Here is a 12,050-nt window from a genome sequence, read left to right as displayed (position 1 = left end):
CCTCAGGTGGAAAACGAAAATTTGGGGCCCAAAGGGATCGCGCGCCACCTGGAGGCACTGAGGGGCCGAGCCCTGGGCTTACAGCAGTACTTGCATCGTCCACCAGGTGGCAGCGGAGCGCACACCTGCAGGCAGGCTGCCACCCGGACAGGTGGGCTCAGCAGTCTGCTCGCAGGGGTCCAGCCCACGGCCCCCCTGACCTCCTCCCCCACATACCTTGGTGCAGACGCCCGTGGTGGCATCGCAGAGGGTGAGGATGGACACGTTCTGTGCGCGGCTCAGCCAGTTCACGGCGACCTTGGTGCTGGTGGCCCACTTCACCATGGTGATGTAGTATTCCCTGTTCATGCACACACGTACAGGGTGAGCAGTTAGGTGGGGACCGCGGGGCCCCGAGACGGACGCCCCCCAGCCTTCTGGACCCCAGGGCTGTGGCTGGAGTGCATCTGGGGGGTAGTCACAGGCTCCAAAGGGGGGCCCCGCTTGTGTCAAGCTCAGTTCTGCTCTCCTTTGCCCTCTTTGACCTCTAGCTGACTGGGGACTGGACCCTGGCTGGGAGCATCCGGACACACCAGAGACTTCTAGGCTCTGTCCTCTCTGGGGCAGAAACACAAGGTCACTCACACAGGGTGGGCGGGATCACAAGGAAACTACGATTGAACATGAGAGAAATCGGATTCGGGAAATGGGGGGCCACTTGGGAAGCCCTCCCAGAACCCGGGGCAAGGGGTCACCTCTGAGAAGGTAGGGGCTTCTTGTGGAAAAATCAGGGTGGGTGGCAGAGAAAACCCAGGGTGGGTGGCAAGGACGGAGGGAGACATGCCCACAGGGGTCAGAACAATGCCACTATGCAGATGAAGGGCACTGACCACATTCCAGGCAGATGAATGAGATGCCCAAACAGGTCCTGATGGGACCCTCGAGTTCTAAGGAAAACAGCTCAGTAATAAGTTTCGACAAAAGATCAAAACTTTGGCTGCTGTCAACTTTCTCCGCTGTTCCAGGTTGAATGGCATTTAACACTTCAATGCATTTTTAACGAGAAATCCCATCTAAAGCATGTCTTCTTGAATATACCGCCTGCTGAAGGCATAGAGTTATAAGCTTAATGGGTGTGAAGATCATCTCCAAGATCGACTCTTCCCTCTTGGGCCCCAAGCAACTCTCAATGTGATTACGAATTTGAATGCAAATGTTAAAAATTGCTATTAAATGATAAAAATGATACCAGATAAAAGAAACATTGGGTGAGTATTTCATATAATTATTCACACCGAGTAACGAGAAGATTCATAACAGAAACACAAATGGTGAAAGAGAAAGATGCCACTTAAGAAAAAAGGAAATACAGGCCCTAGCTGGTGTAGCTCAGTGGATTGAGTGCGGGCCTGTGAACTAAGAGATGGGGGTTCGATTCCTAGTCAGGGCACACGCCTGGGTTGCAGGCCAGTTCCCAGCAGGGGACACAGGAGAGGCAACCATACACTGATATTTCTCTCCCTCTCTCCTTCCCTTCCCCTCTAAAGATAGATGAATAAAATCTTTTTAAAGAAAAAGAAAAAAGGGAATACAAATGTTCCTAGAGTAAGAAGCTTGATGAGGGGTAGCATTTTCAAAGCGATAACCAGTTTGCAAGGTTGGAATTAGTGACACTGAAGTTTCAAGGGGCGGAAACCGCATCTGCCTGATGCATTTCTGTGTCTTTGTGTTATGCACATGGGCTTCACATGCGATAAATACTAAAGACTCGTTAAGGAGAGCGATTTACTTATAAGTCAAAGAGCAAGGAGTTTCTTTTCTGAGAGAGAGCCACCAACAAAATAATTCTAAAGCTCATCTAAAAGGCGAAATGAACAGTAATGGCCAAAACGAGTTTTTTTTTTTTTTTAAAGTTGCTAACCCTGCTGAGAGGGGATTTGAATAAAAAGATGCTAATGCTACAGTTTGGCTCTAGACTTTTACTGATGCAAGAATCAGTAGGTCAGCAAGCAGGTGAACAGCCTGGAATCACAACAGTTGACACAGGAATGGAACAGCTTATGTAATAATTTCATATTTTATGATAGTGTCACATGCCAAACCAGCGGGGAAAGGACGATGGATATAGTCTGTGCTGTGGGGGATGTGGCTTAATTATTAAAAAGCAGACAAGCAAACAGAGAACAAGTATGCATTTCTAGAAAAGAAATCTCAAAGGAAAATTGATGGAAATGCTTGCTATGGTTAGCGGGGTGGCAGGTGATTATTCGCTTCTATGAGGCAGAGATGACTTTTTGAATAAGGTCATTAAGGATAAACGGGAGGTTTCCAACTTCAGTTGGTAATTTTCTTCAATTCATTTGTGTCTCCTCTCTCTAGAAACCTAACTGCAATGAGAATGAAGGCATAACATAGGTATATTTTCACACAGATAAGGACAACAGAAAAGGGGCTAGACTTCGCTCCTTTTCTGGAAAACAGGAAGCAGAGAGAAGAGTTATAAGGGCTGAGGCTGGTTGGAAGAATCAGTGACCTAAAATGCCCATGAAGGTGGACCCCGAGGGAATGTCAGGGTCTGGAGGTCAAGGTACAATAATGTGACATGTGACAGAGAACTGTGGCTGAGCGGGAGTTCCATGGGAGGGTCTCTGAATGACAGGGATGACAAAGGAAAACACATGTAGATACATTATCTCAACACCCAAAAAGCTTTTGGGAATAAGAAAGCACGTGATCCCCAGGGGAGCAGGCATCAGAGGGATACCAGGTCTGCCACCGGCAGCACTGGGGTCCAGAAGCAGTGGGACTATGTCCCCAAACTGGAGGGACCATGGTTTTCAGAGGACAAATCCGAGTACAGCTAAGATTTTCAACGAATGTGAGAAAAAGACATTTTTTTTTTAGATATTCAAGAACTCAGAGAGTTTACTTCTCACAGTCATGTTCTGGGAAAGCACCTCGAGGGTGTGCTCCAGACCAAAGTGGGTGGAAGTGGAGGGAGAAGGTGATGCACTGGCCCCCACGTGGAGAGCAGGAAGGGACGCCCCAGGATGGCGTCAAGGAGGACAGTGGTGGGTACCTGGAGAGAGCAGTCTGGGGGAAGGGGCATTGCCGTGGAGGGCCCGACAGAGCATGATGAAACCCAACGGTCCAACTGAAAAAGAAAAGCAACTGAAAACTCCAGGAAAAACAAAAGGCTGAAAAGAGACAGTCACAGACCACGGCTCAGCTCTACCGTGAAAGAAAATCATTCATAGGAACATCCATGCTATTTGTCAATTTTAATGTTTTAGAATCAGCATACAGATAAGTAAGACTTAATTATGGTTGCCAGAAAGAATGCAAATGCTGTCCATTTCAATGATATAAAATCAAATCAAATGACAGAAGTTTCTAAGTGGCAGGGACAGAAAAGGGCCCTGCAGGACAAGGCAGGACTAATATTTTCCTCCGATGAGCTGGGGAGTTATGAGCTTTTGCTTGTCGTAATGCAACATGAAGGGAACTTGTAGTAGTATTATTTAAGTTTATGAAAGTAACCCAGGGAAAAAATAAATTGCACACAGAAGGAGAAGGTAGAGGGCTGCAGAGGTAAGTGTGCCAATTTCTTCTCTATCATAAAAAAAGACAATAACAGCCCTGGCTGGTTAACTCAGTGGGTTAGAGCGTTGTACCAATATGCCAAGGTTGCAGGTTCGATCCCCAGTCAGGGCACATACAAGAATCAACCCATGAAGGCATAAATGAGTGGAACAACAAATTGATGTTTTTCTCTCTCAAATGAATTTTTTAAAAGACAACACAAATGAATAAATTAATGAGTAGAAATCAGTGAAATGAGCATTTTTTTAAAAGGGATGTGACATTACTATCAGGGGAAATGGTATAAGAGAGTTAAGGGTGTCTCTCTCAGGGGTCGGGATGGCTGAGGGGGGAGGAAAGGACTATTGCTTTCACTATAGCCCCTTCTGTATGACTCTGCTTTAAGCAGGAATATGCAAATGCTTTGGTAAAGAGGAAACAGAAAGGTAAACATAAATAAAAATTAACAACAACAAAGAAGAAAATGGTGGCAGTCTGGAGAGACATGTTAGTGACCCTGGATGAAGCCAGGCCTGTGGGTTGGCACAGGGGACGCGGGAACAGGTGTCCGCCCTGTGGGTGCCTCTGGCCAGACTGAGTTAATAAGAACAAGGTAATTTTCCCAAGTGCCTCAAGAAGTGAACCGTTAACAGCAAAGAAAATAGGAGAGGGCGGGTCAGCAGAAGGTCACTTCATTAAGAGTGTCCACCAATTAATTTGATAAATTAATAAAATAAGTATCCACAAAGGCGGTAAGATCTGATTAGCCGGGCAGCACACTGAGTGTGTGGGTTGCATCAGAGAAGGAGATAAAAAATTTGAACTTGAACTAAGCCTCTTGCCCTTTAGCTGAGGACACTGGTCATGGAGGTGAGTGCCCCCCAGCGGTCACCCCCACGGGACAGGGAAGGGCTGCCCGCAAGTTCTCAACGCTGATCCAGGCCTGAGAGGAACTTTCACCAAATCAAACAGAAACCGCTTCTACAGAGAACGCGCCTACACACTGAATATTTTTCCTGTCCTCTGGAACCCAGAGAAATGCAGCCAGCATGTTTGACTTAGCCCCGAGAAGCATTCCTTCTTGTATAAACCTCACTTTGCTGCTAACAGCTCCGAGATGCGAAGGTATCACGGGGGCTTGGCTTGGAGGTGCGTCCATGGTTCCTGAACTTTCCAGAGTGGGGCCTTTGGCAGCCTCTCCCCAGGCGGGTGCCCCTCCAGTGTGGTGGGGGGCCTGGGTCCTGGGTCTGGGCCCTCTTTTCTGAGGACAGTGGCACTTGCACAAGTCCTGGCTGAACCCCCCCTCTGCAAAGGCGCTGTGGGGGCTGGGGGTGCGCTGTGTATGGGGGAGCAGCTCACAGGCAATGAAGTGTGAGGACCCCACATGCCCACCCCCTCCTGCTGAGTAGTCAGGGCGAGCCAACAGCCTGCTTTTCCCTGTGGTGTCTTCCCTGTGGGGAGCACCCACCCAAGAACAGTGACAACAGGTGTGGAAGAGACTCCCCAGACCCTGTGACCTGTGACACCAGCCCCCTCACCCCATGGTGCCTCCCTGTCCTTGACAACCCCCTGGCAGCAGGACAGGGAGCTCCTTGGGGCGACAGGCAAAGGGCCCGCCTCATACTGTCCCGACCCAGTGCCCAGGATGGGGACTCGGAGAGAAATCTACCAAACACTCCAGACGGGAAGAATCTTGTGTCTCTCGGCCACAGGGGGCAGCACTGAGCAGACGGAGGAGAGAGGGACGTGGAAAGAGAAAGATCAAGATGCCAATAAAATGAACAGTAGTTAGAGGAGGTCACCCCTTGGGGAGGTGCTGATGTCGCCAACAGAGAGGGGGTGCAGAGCGTCTAATGGGACATGGTGACAGGGCCCTGCTGCCCTGTAGCTTCTCCCGTGGAGCCTGTGGAGCCAGTGCAGGTGACAAACTGACGGGTCCCACACTGACGTCGCTGTGACTATTCTGTCACACCCCACCCGGAGGACTCGAGGACGGGGACCGGAGCCTTTCTACCAGTGCCCGGTTTGCCCCCGCCTGGGGGTGTGGCAGTGTGCTGTCACCGTCACTCAGAGAGTCAGGGGCCACCTTAAGAGCCACAGCCAGCAGTGATGGTGGCGCTGGGTATCCGGGTGCTGCCCAGCAAGGCTATGTCACCAGAGGAGAGAGGTGGCATCAGGAACAGCATTTAATAAGCCCAACCTGGACCTTCACTCCTAACCCCTAACCCCTAAACCAAACCCTAACCCCAACCCTAACCCCTAAACCAAACCCTAACCCAAATCCTAACCCTAACCCCTAACCCACATCCTAACCCTAGCCCTAACCCAAACCCTAACCCCTAACCCTAAACTCCAACCCTAACTCCAGCCCCAGAGGCTACTGGTGATGATGCTGATGATGACGAGTGAGCCAGGGCGGCGGGGTTGGACCAAGACACACAGATGGCGCACTGAGGGCCCCAGAAATGGGTCAGTGGTGACTCTGCACAAGTCGCCTGACCCCCCCGTGGGCCCCTTCTTCCCCTCAACAGAGGGGGCAGGGACATGGGGACACTTGCTGACCCTTTCCATCAACAGAGCCCTACAAACAGGAAGCCAGTAAGAAGATAGGGACGAGGGACAGATGTGCGTGCAGGTGGCAGCGGTGAGTCCCATCTGCTCACCCCTTGGTGCACACCTGGCCTGGTTAAAACCACGAGGACTCGACAGTTTCCACAGCCCCCAGCCTCCTGCTCACGCCACCGAATCACGTCCTGGGTGTGACAGCTGGGCCCACGGGGCAGACTCTGCCTGTCACTTACCCCCTTTGAGTTCATGTCCCCGGGCTCACGCAGCCTCATGACCCGGACTTGAAAAACCTTGTCCAGGGTGTCACTAACATCTCCAAATGTCACCGAGGAGTTCCTGGCCGGAAGAGCTTGTTGGCCCATGGAGGTGACTTATGAATAGGGCTGGGGACGGTGGAACCACATTTTGTTTTTCTGCTACGCACAAGCCTGCCAAAGAGCAGAGCGTGGCTTCTGTCTCTATGCACAGCGTCTCCAGAACCATCCGGCTGCCTTTTCAAACATGGGCCACAGCTGCGTCGACCATGCTTTCTTCACCGGACACCTCCGTACGCAGACCTCCAAGGCTCCGATCCCCTGGTGTCTAAAGCACTGGACATTCGTGCTGACGTCAGCATCGGAACCGAGACCAACGGGAATGTGGAGAATGCCCTGGTCAGTGAACAACAGAGTCCAGCCTGGTTCTAGGGCAGCACGCACGGCTCACCACTGGGGGGGGGTGGGGTGCGGGGTAATGAAGCCCGGCCCCCGGGCGGGTGCTGGGACCACAGCAGCTGTCTGGCCCAGCGGACCTCCTTGAACTGCCCCCTGAAACAAACTCCAGTGAATACTAAGGTGCCCGGGTCCTCGCCGGGACGCAGGAGGTAGAGCAGCGATAGGGCCCCCTCCGAGGGCGCGGAGAGCATTCCCGCGGGACTAATTCATCCCCAGAGCACTCTCGAGGAAACTTGGAAATCACATTCGGAGGAAACCACGGCCTTCCCAGAGTCAGTAACTTGAGCACAAAAGACGAGACCAGAAATACAGTTTCAGGGATGGGGACGGGGGCAGGGACATTTGAGAACACGCAAGTCCTTCCATTTCGGGTGGGTCTATCCCGGCCGAGAAGGCCTTGCCCACCGTGGCCGCCCTGCAGAGTCACGCGAGGGGCTTTGAGAACACTGTGCATGTCCAGTCGTGTGCACGCGGTGGACCCTCCTCCGCCCAGTGCCGCTCCTTGGAAGTGACAGCTCCCCTGTCTGCAAAGCCTTGAAAGAGGAACATGGGCTTTGTGGCACTGAATTGGTTGTTTATTTATTTATTGTTAGAGAGAAGGGGCAAGGGAGGGAGAAAAATGTCCATGGGCAGGAGATACATCCCATGTATCTCATGTATCCCATGTATCCCATGGTTGCCATTCGCAGGTCCTCAACTGGGGACCTGGCCCAGAACCCAGGCACGTGTCCTGGTTGGGAATTGAACCGGTGACCTTTCAGTTCACGGGCGGGTGTGCTCAACCCATGGAGCCACCCCAGCCGACACCGAGTTTTTTAAACATTACATGTGTCTTTGTCTGTCGCTTGTCCCCGGCCAGGTCTGTGAGAGCTCTGGGTCTGTGTCCTTCCCACCCACATCTCTGTGCAGAGCGGGCATCTGCTCTCTGTCTTTTCCAGATTAGTGTTGAAGGAAACCAGACCACCCCCCCCCCCCCCCCAAACACGCCCTTGGACATGGCAGTGAAGCTGCGGTGAAGGCCAGGAAGAAGCAGCTCCCCCGTCCGCCCACAGGCCGGATGCAGATTCTCCTTTGCCGGGAGCCCTGGGCTGCGCCCCGGGACCCACACACAGCCTTCCCCGGGTGCCCTGCACGTGGAGAGTGGCCATCCCACGTCCCGCGCCCTCAGAAACCGCGAGCTGCTGCCTTTCTTTCGTCCCGTTAATTCTCTACAAATGCATCGTTCGTTCCTCTTGCAGATGCTCCGTGAGCTGCTTCGACTTCCTTTCATTGAGACCGTTCCCCCAAGACGCAGGCTGCAGGCGCTACTAAACCCCCTGTTTCTGTCCTGAACTGGTCTTTCCTAGCTTTGCAGTTGGACTGGAGCAGGGGTGGGGGGGTGGAGAGAAGAGTTTGCCTCCCCCCGCAGCTTCCCACATCCGGTGGCGGGATGGCATCCAGGGCTAAAAGTTTTCTGCGTGTGCATCTCAGAGCCGGACCAGGACAACCGAAGACGTCTCAGTCTTCAAGAATCCCACGACATCAGGTTTTTTGGCGGCCGCATGTTAAGTCAATTTGCCCATCCTGAAAAGGTGGGCTCAGCTCGTCCCTGCCCCACCCCTCAGCCTTACCCTTCTGGGGGGCCATGGGTGGGGACGGGACACAGCTCACAGGACAATAAAGCACGCAGACCCCCCTGCTGGGTACGTTCTCTGAAGAAAACTGAAGAAGCAAGGAGTGGGTGCTGAGCTGCGAGTGCGCTGATGGGGTGCGTGTGCCACGGGGACCCCTGGGCAAAGCACCTGAAGAAGGGTGAACCCAGCGCAGGCGTCCGAGGGACAGGTGGCCGAGAGCCCTGGTGCGGCCCGAGCAGGCAGGCGGGGCTGTAGGGGGTTCGGTTTTCACCCTGTGGGAGCCGGGAAACCGCAGGGGCTTCTGAGCAGAGGGTGTGTGCGCTCTGACCGGGTTGAGGGCTTTCTGGGGACTGTACCTGGGATGCCAATTTGAGAGGGCCAGAAAATTTATCCTCAACCTGCAAGGAGGCAGAAGAGGTCACTGGGTGCAACATTCAGTGCTGGGCGTCTCTGTGGGGGGCGGGGGGCAGACGCCCCCAGAGCTGGCAGTTGAGGGCCCTGTTGCATCCACCACCCAGCAAACTCCCCCTGACTTTTCTCTGTCAAGCTGTCCCTATACGCTGGTGTCTCTAACACCCTTTGGATTGGTTCTAACACCTTACTGGTTCCCTTATTAACCGCCACCTGTGATGCATGCTGGCCTGGGGGTCAGTCTGCCCAGTGGGAGCAGACCCGGTGGGTGGGCAGGTCGGTGGGGCACCCAGAGGCTCTGAGGACAGCGCGGGGCAGAGTGCCCGCCAGTGACAGGTGGCCTCCACAGCCATGAGCCTCGAGCCAGCCCTGTGCTGAGTACATTGTCTCATTCAATCTCCACGACCACCCGTGACAGGATCCACGCTTACTGCTATTACTTGTCACTGTTTTACAGATGATGATGCTGTAGCTGGACTGAGACCAGACCGGGCTCTGAACCCAGATGGCTGACTTGAGACCCCTCATTGTCCACCAGCAGTCCTCAATCCGGGCACATGGGGTGGTGACTGGGGACATTTGTGATGGTCACAACTCAGGGAAGGCGCTGCTGACGTCCAGCGGCCAGGGATGGTGCTCCAATGCACAGGATGTTCTCAGGGTAGAGTCTCCGGGCCTGAAGGGCTGATGGTGCAACGCCACTCTGAGCCACGATGCCGGCACCCCGCAGCCGAGGTCGGCCCCCTCCCCTAACCCCCCACGCTTCTCTCGGCCCCTCCTCACAGGTGCAATTGTTCACCCGCTTGGATTTCTTCCATTCTATCGCCCTCTGCATCGTAACCTCTCTGTTTCCTTCCCTACGGAATCCTCCGTCCCTTAATTGGCCAATAATCAATACTCCATACACATCCGCTCCCGGGTGGTCTATGATTTCTGGTGCATCTGTGCTCACCCTGAAAAAGCCCTCAGGGTATGCGGCAGAGAATAGGGTTGGCAAAGTGTGGCCGCTCCCTACAGCGGCCTTAGATGGTGGAGAGGAGGTGTCATTACCATTAGCTTAGGAAGGGAGGGCAAGTGGACCGAATGCAAGCCCCTGGGAGGCTCATTTTTCATTGTCCTTGAAGCTAATCAAGCCTGTGGAAACGGCCCCGCCAAATTGACTAAACGAGATTTTCAATTAGCTCGCACAGATGGCGTAGATGTTCCAGGTGACTGTCCATATTAATTCGGAGAGTGCGGCGGACGGGGCCCCAGGGGGCTTCGGGGAAGAGCCAGCATCGGCGGATCGCCAGGAGAGGGGGCAGAGCAACGCGCCAAAGGCTTCGCCCACCCCAGCACAAATATCTCCAGCCAACTCGACTGGGTCCCCTGGCCGGTGCCCCCAAAAGGCCCGTCCCCAAGGAGGGGCCGTAAGGGTGTCAGGCCTGGGGCCTGGCTGCCCGAGGCGGGATCAGCCCAGAGCAGGGATGAGGGCTGGTCTGCCCACCTGAGGGCCTGAGCGCACTGGACATCTTTCGGAGGAAGGGAGGGTTGAAAACGCCCCATGGAATCCTACAGGGACCTCTGGCTTCGGGGGTGCAGGCAGATGGTCTGACTGTGGACGTCACCGCAGGAGGTAATGACACAGACCAGCAGGAGCACAGGCTCCAGATCCGGTCTGAGCTGGGTCCCTGGAGCAGCCGAGGGGCGGGGCCGAGGTGCCTGCCCTTCCAGACGCTGCCGGAAGCTACTAATCATGTGGGGTTTTGGGAACTAGACAGAAAAGACCCAGGCTAGAGCTGCGGCAAAATTGGGGCTATTTGCTGACTCTCAGAAGGGATCGTTTTGGGCTTCACGGGTCCCTTTTTGGATGAATGGGGTTCTCTGAATGCTTGGGCCTGGGTACCAGCCCCACACCCTCCTCCTGCCCGCCTCCTCATCGATATTCCCACCAGAGAGGTTTCAGGAGGACTTAGGCGGGCTCTGGAAGTGACCATGTCCCCAGGCGGCTTGAGCCTCAGGACAAGATGATACTCAGACCACTTCACCTTCAGAGGCTACTCATTTGCCTTGATCAAAAAATAATCCGTCTAGACTTTCTGGCCAGGAGAGAGGTGTAGGTAGACCCCTTGTGCCTTCTCGCACAACCAAAATAAGGATGACAACAATTTAGAAACAAAATAACAACCAGAACTAACAGAATACTGAGCTGTATGGAAGTCGGACAATGAAGAAGTTAAAATAGACACATTTATCTAGACTGGTAGGAAGGGTGGAGTCGGGCCACCAGGCGGAGTGGGGTCACAGCACAAAAAGCGGTGGCACCGGGAGTGCAGGACAGCAGCGGGTGGACCCTGGGTGTGGGGTGGCAGCGGGCACACTCAGGGAGGCAGCGATTGTGAAGCGAGGTCCAGTGCGCACACACGGCTGGCGGACTGGGCAGTCTGACATTCGCACGCAGATAAACCAGTTGAAATTGGGGGGCAAAACTGGGGAGTGAGACAGCCCATACAACCTAGGGTCCCAGCGTGGGGAAATGCAGCCTCAAAACACCAATTAAAAACACCTGTAGGGGTTGAGGCGCAGGGAGAGACTCCCAGGCTCACAGGAGAGTTCGTTGGAGAGACCCACAGGGTCCTAGAACGTACACAAGCCCACCCACACGGGAATCAGCACCAGAAGGGCCCAGTTTGCTTGGGAGAAGTGGCAGAAGGGACTGTAATCCAAGAGAGAGCCGAACAAGTGTCATTGTTCCCTCTCTGACCCCGCCCCAGCAGAGAGCATCACGACCCAGTGACTGGGTCGCCCCGCCCTGGTGAACACCTAAGGCTCTGCTCCTCATGTGTAACAGGCATGATAAGACCAAAAAATGGCTCAAACAGAAGAATAAATCAAAACCCAGAGCCAATACTTCTAAGCAACCAAGAGATAGCCAAGCTGTCAGATGCACAGTTCAAAACACTGGTGATCAGGATGCTCACAGAATTGATTGAATTTGGTCACAAATTAGACAAAAAAATGAAGGCTAAACTAAGTGAAATGAAGGGAAATGCTCAAGGAACCAATAGTGATGGGAAGAAAACGGATTCAAATCAATGGAGTGGACCAGAAGGAAGAAAAAAATGACCAAACAGAAAAGAATGAAGAAACAAGAATTCGAAAAAATGAGGAGAGGCTTAAAAACCTCCAGGACATCTTTAAATGT

General features: G+C 53.5%; 1 protein-coding gene across 4 annotated transcripts in view; it reads right to left on the bottom strand.

Moving 5' to 3' along the window:
* The window catches only part of DPP6 (dipeptidyl peptidase like 6), a 532,157-nt gene that overhangs the window by 38,026 nt on the left and 482,081 nt on the right, over nt 1-12,050 (bottom strand). For all 4 annotated transcript variants that reach the window (XM_053671913.1, XM_053671915.1, XM_037131931.2 and 1 more), the window contains exon 11: nt 217-340. In XM_053671913.1, the coding sequence (XP_053527888.1) occupies nt 217-340 (124 nt within the window). The remainder of the gene's footprint in view (nt 1-216; nt 341-12,050) is intronic.

This window comes from Artibeus jamaicensis, unplaced genomic scaffold, assembly GCF_021234435.1.
Source record: "Artibeus jamaicensis isolate MK-2021 breed Jamaican fruit bat unplaced genomic scaffold, CSHL_Jam_final contig_718, whole genome shotgun sequence".
Taxonomy (NCBI): domain Eukaryota; kingdom Metazoa; phylum Chordata; class Mammalia; order Chiroptera; family Phyllostomidae; genus Artibeus; species Artibeus jamaicensis.
Note: the sequence above shows the minus strand (reverse complement) of the source record. Positions and strands in the feature narration are given on the sequence as shown.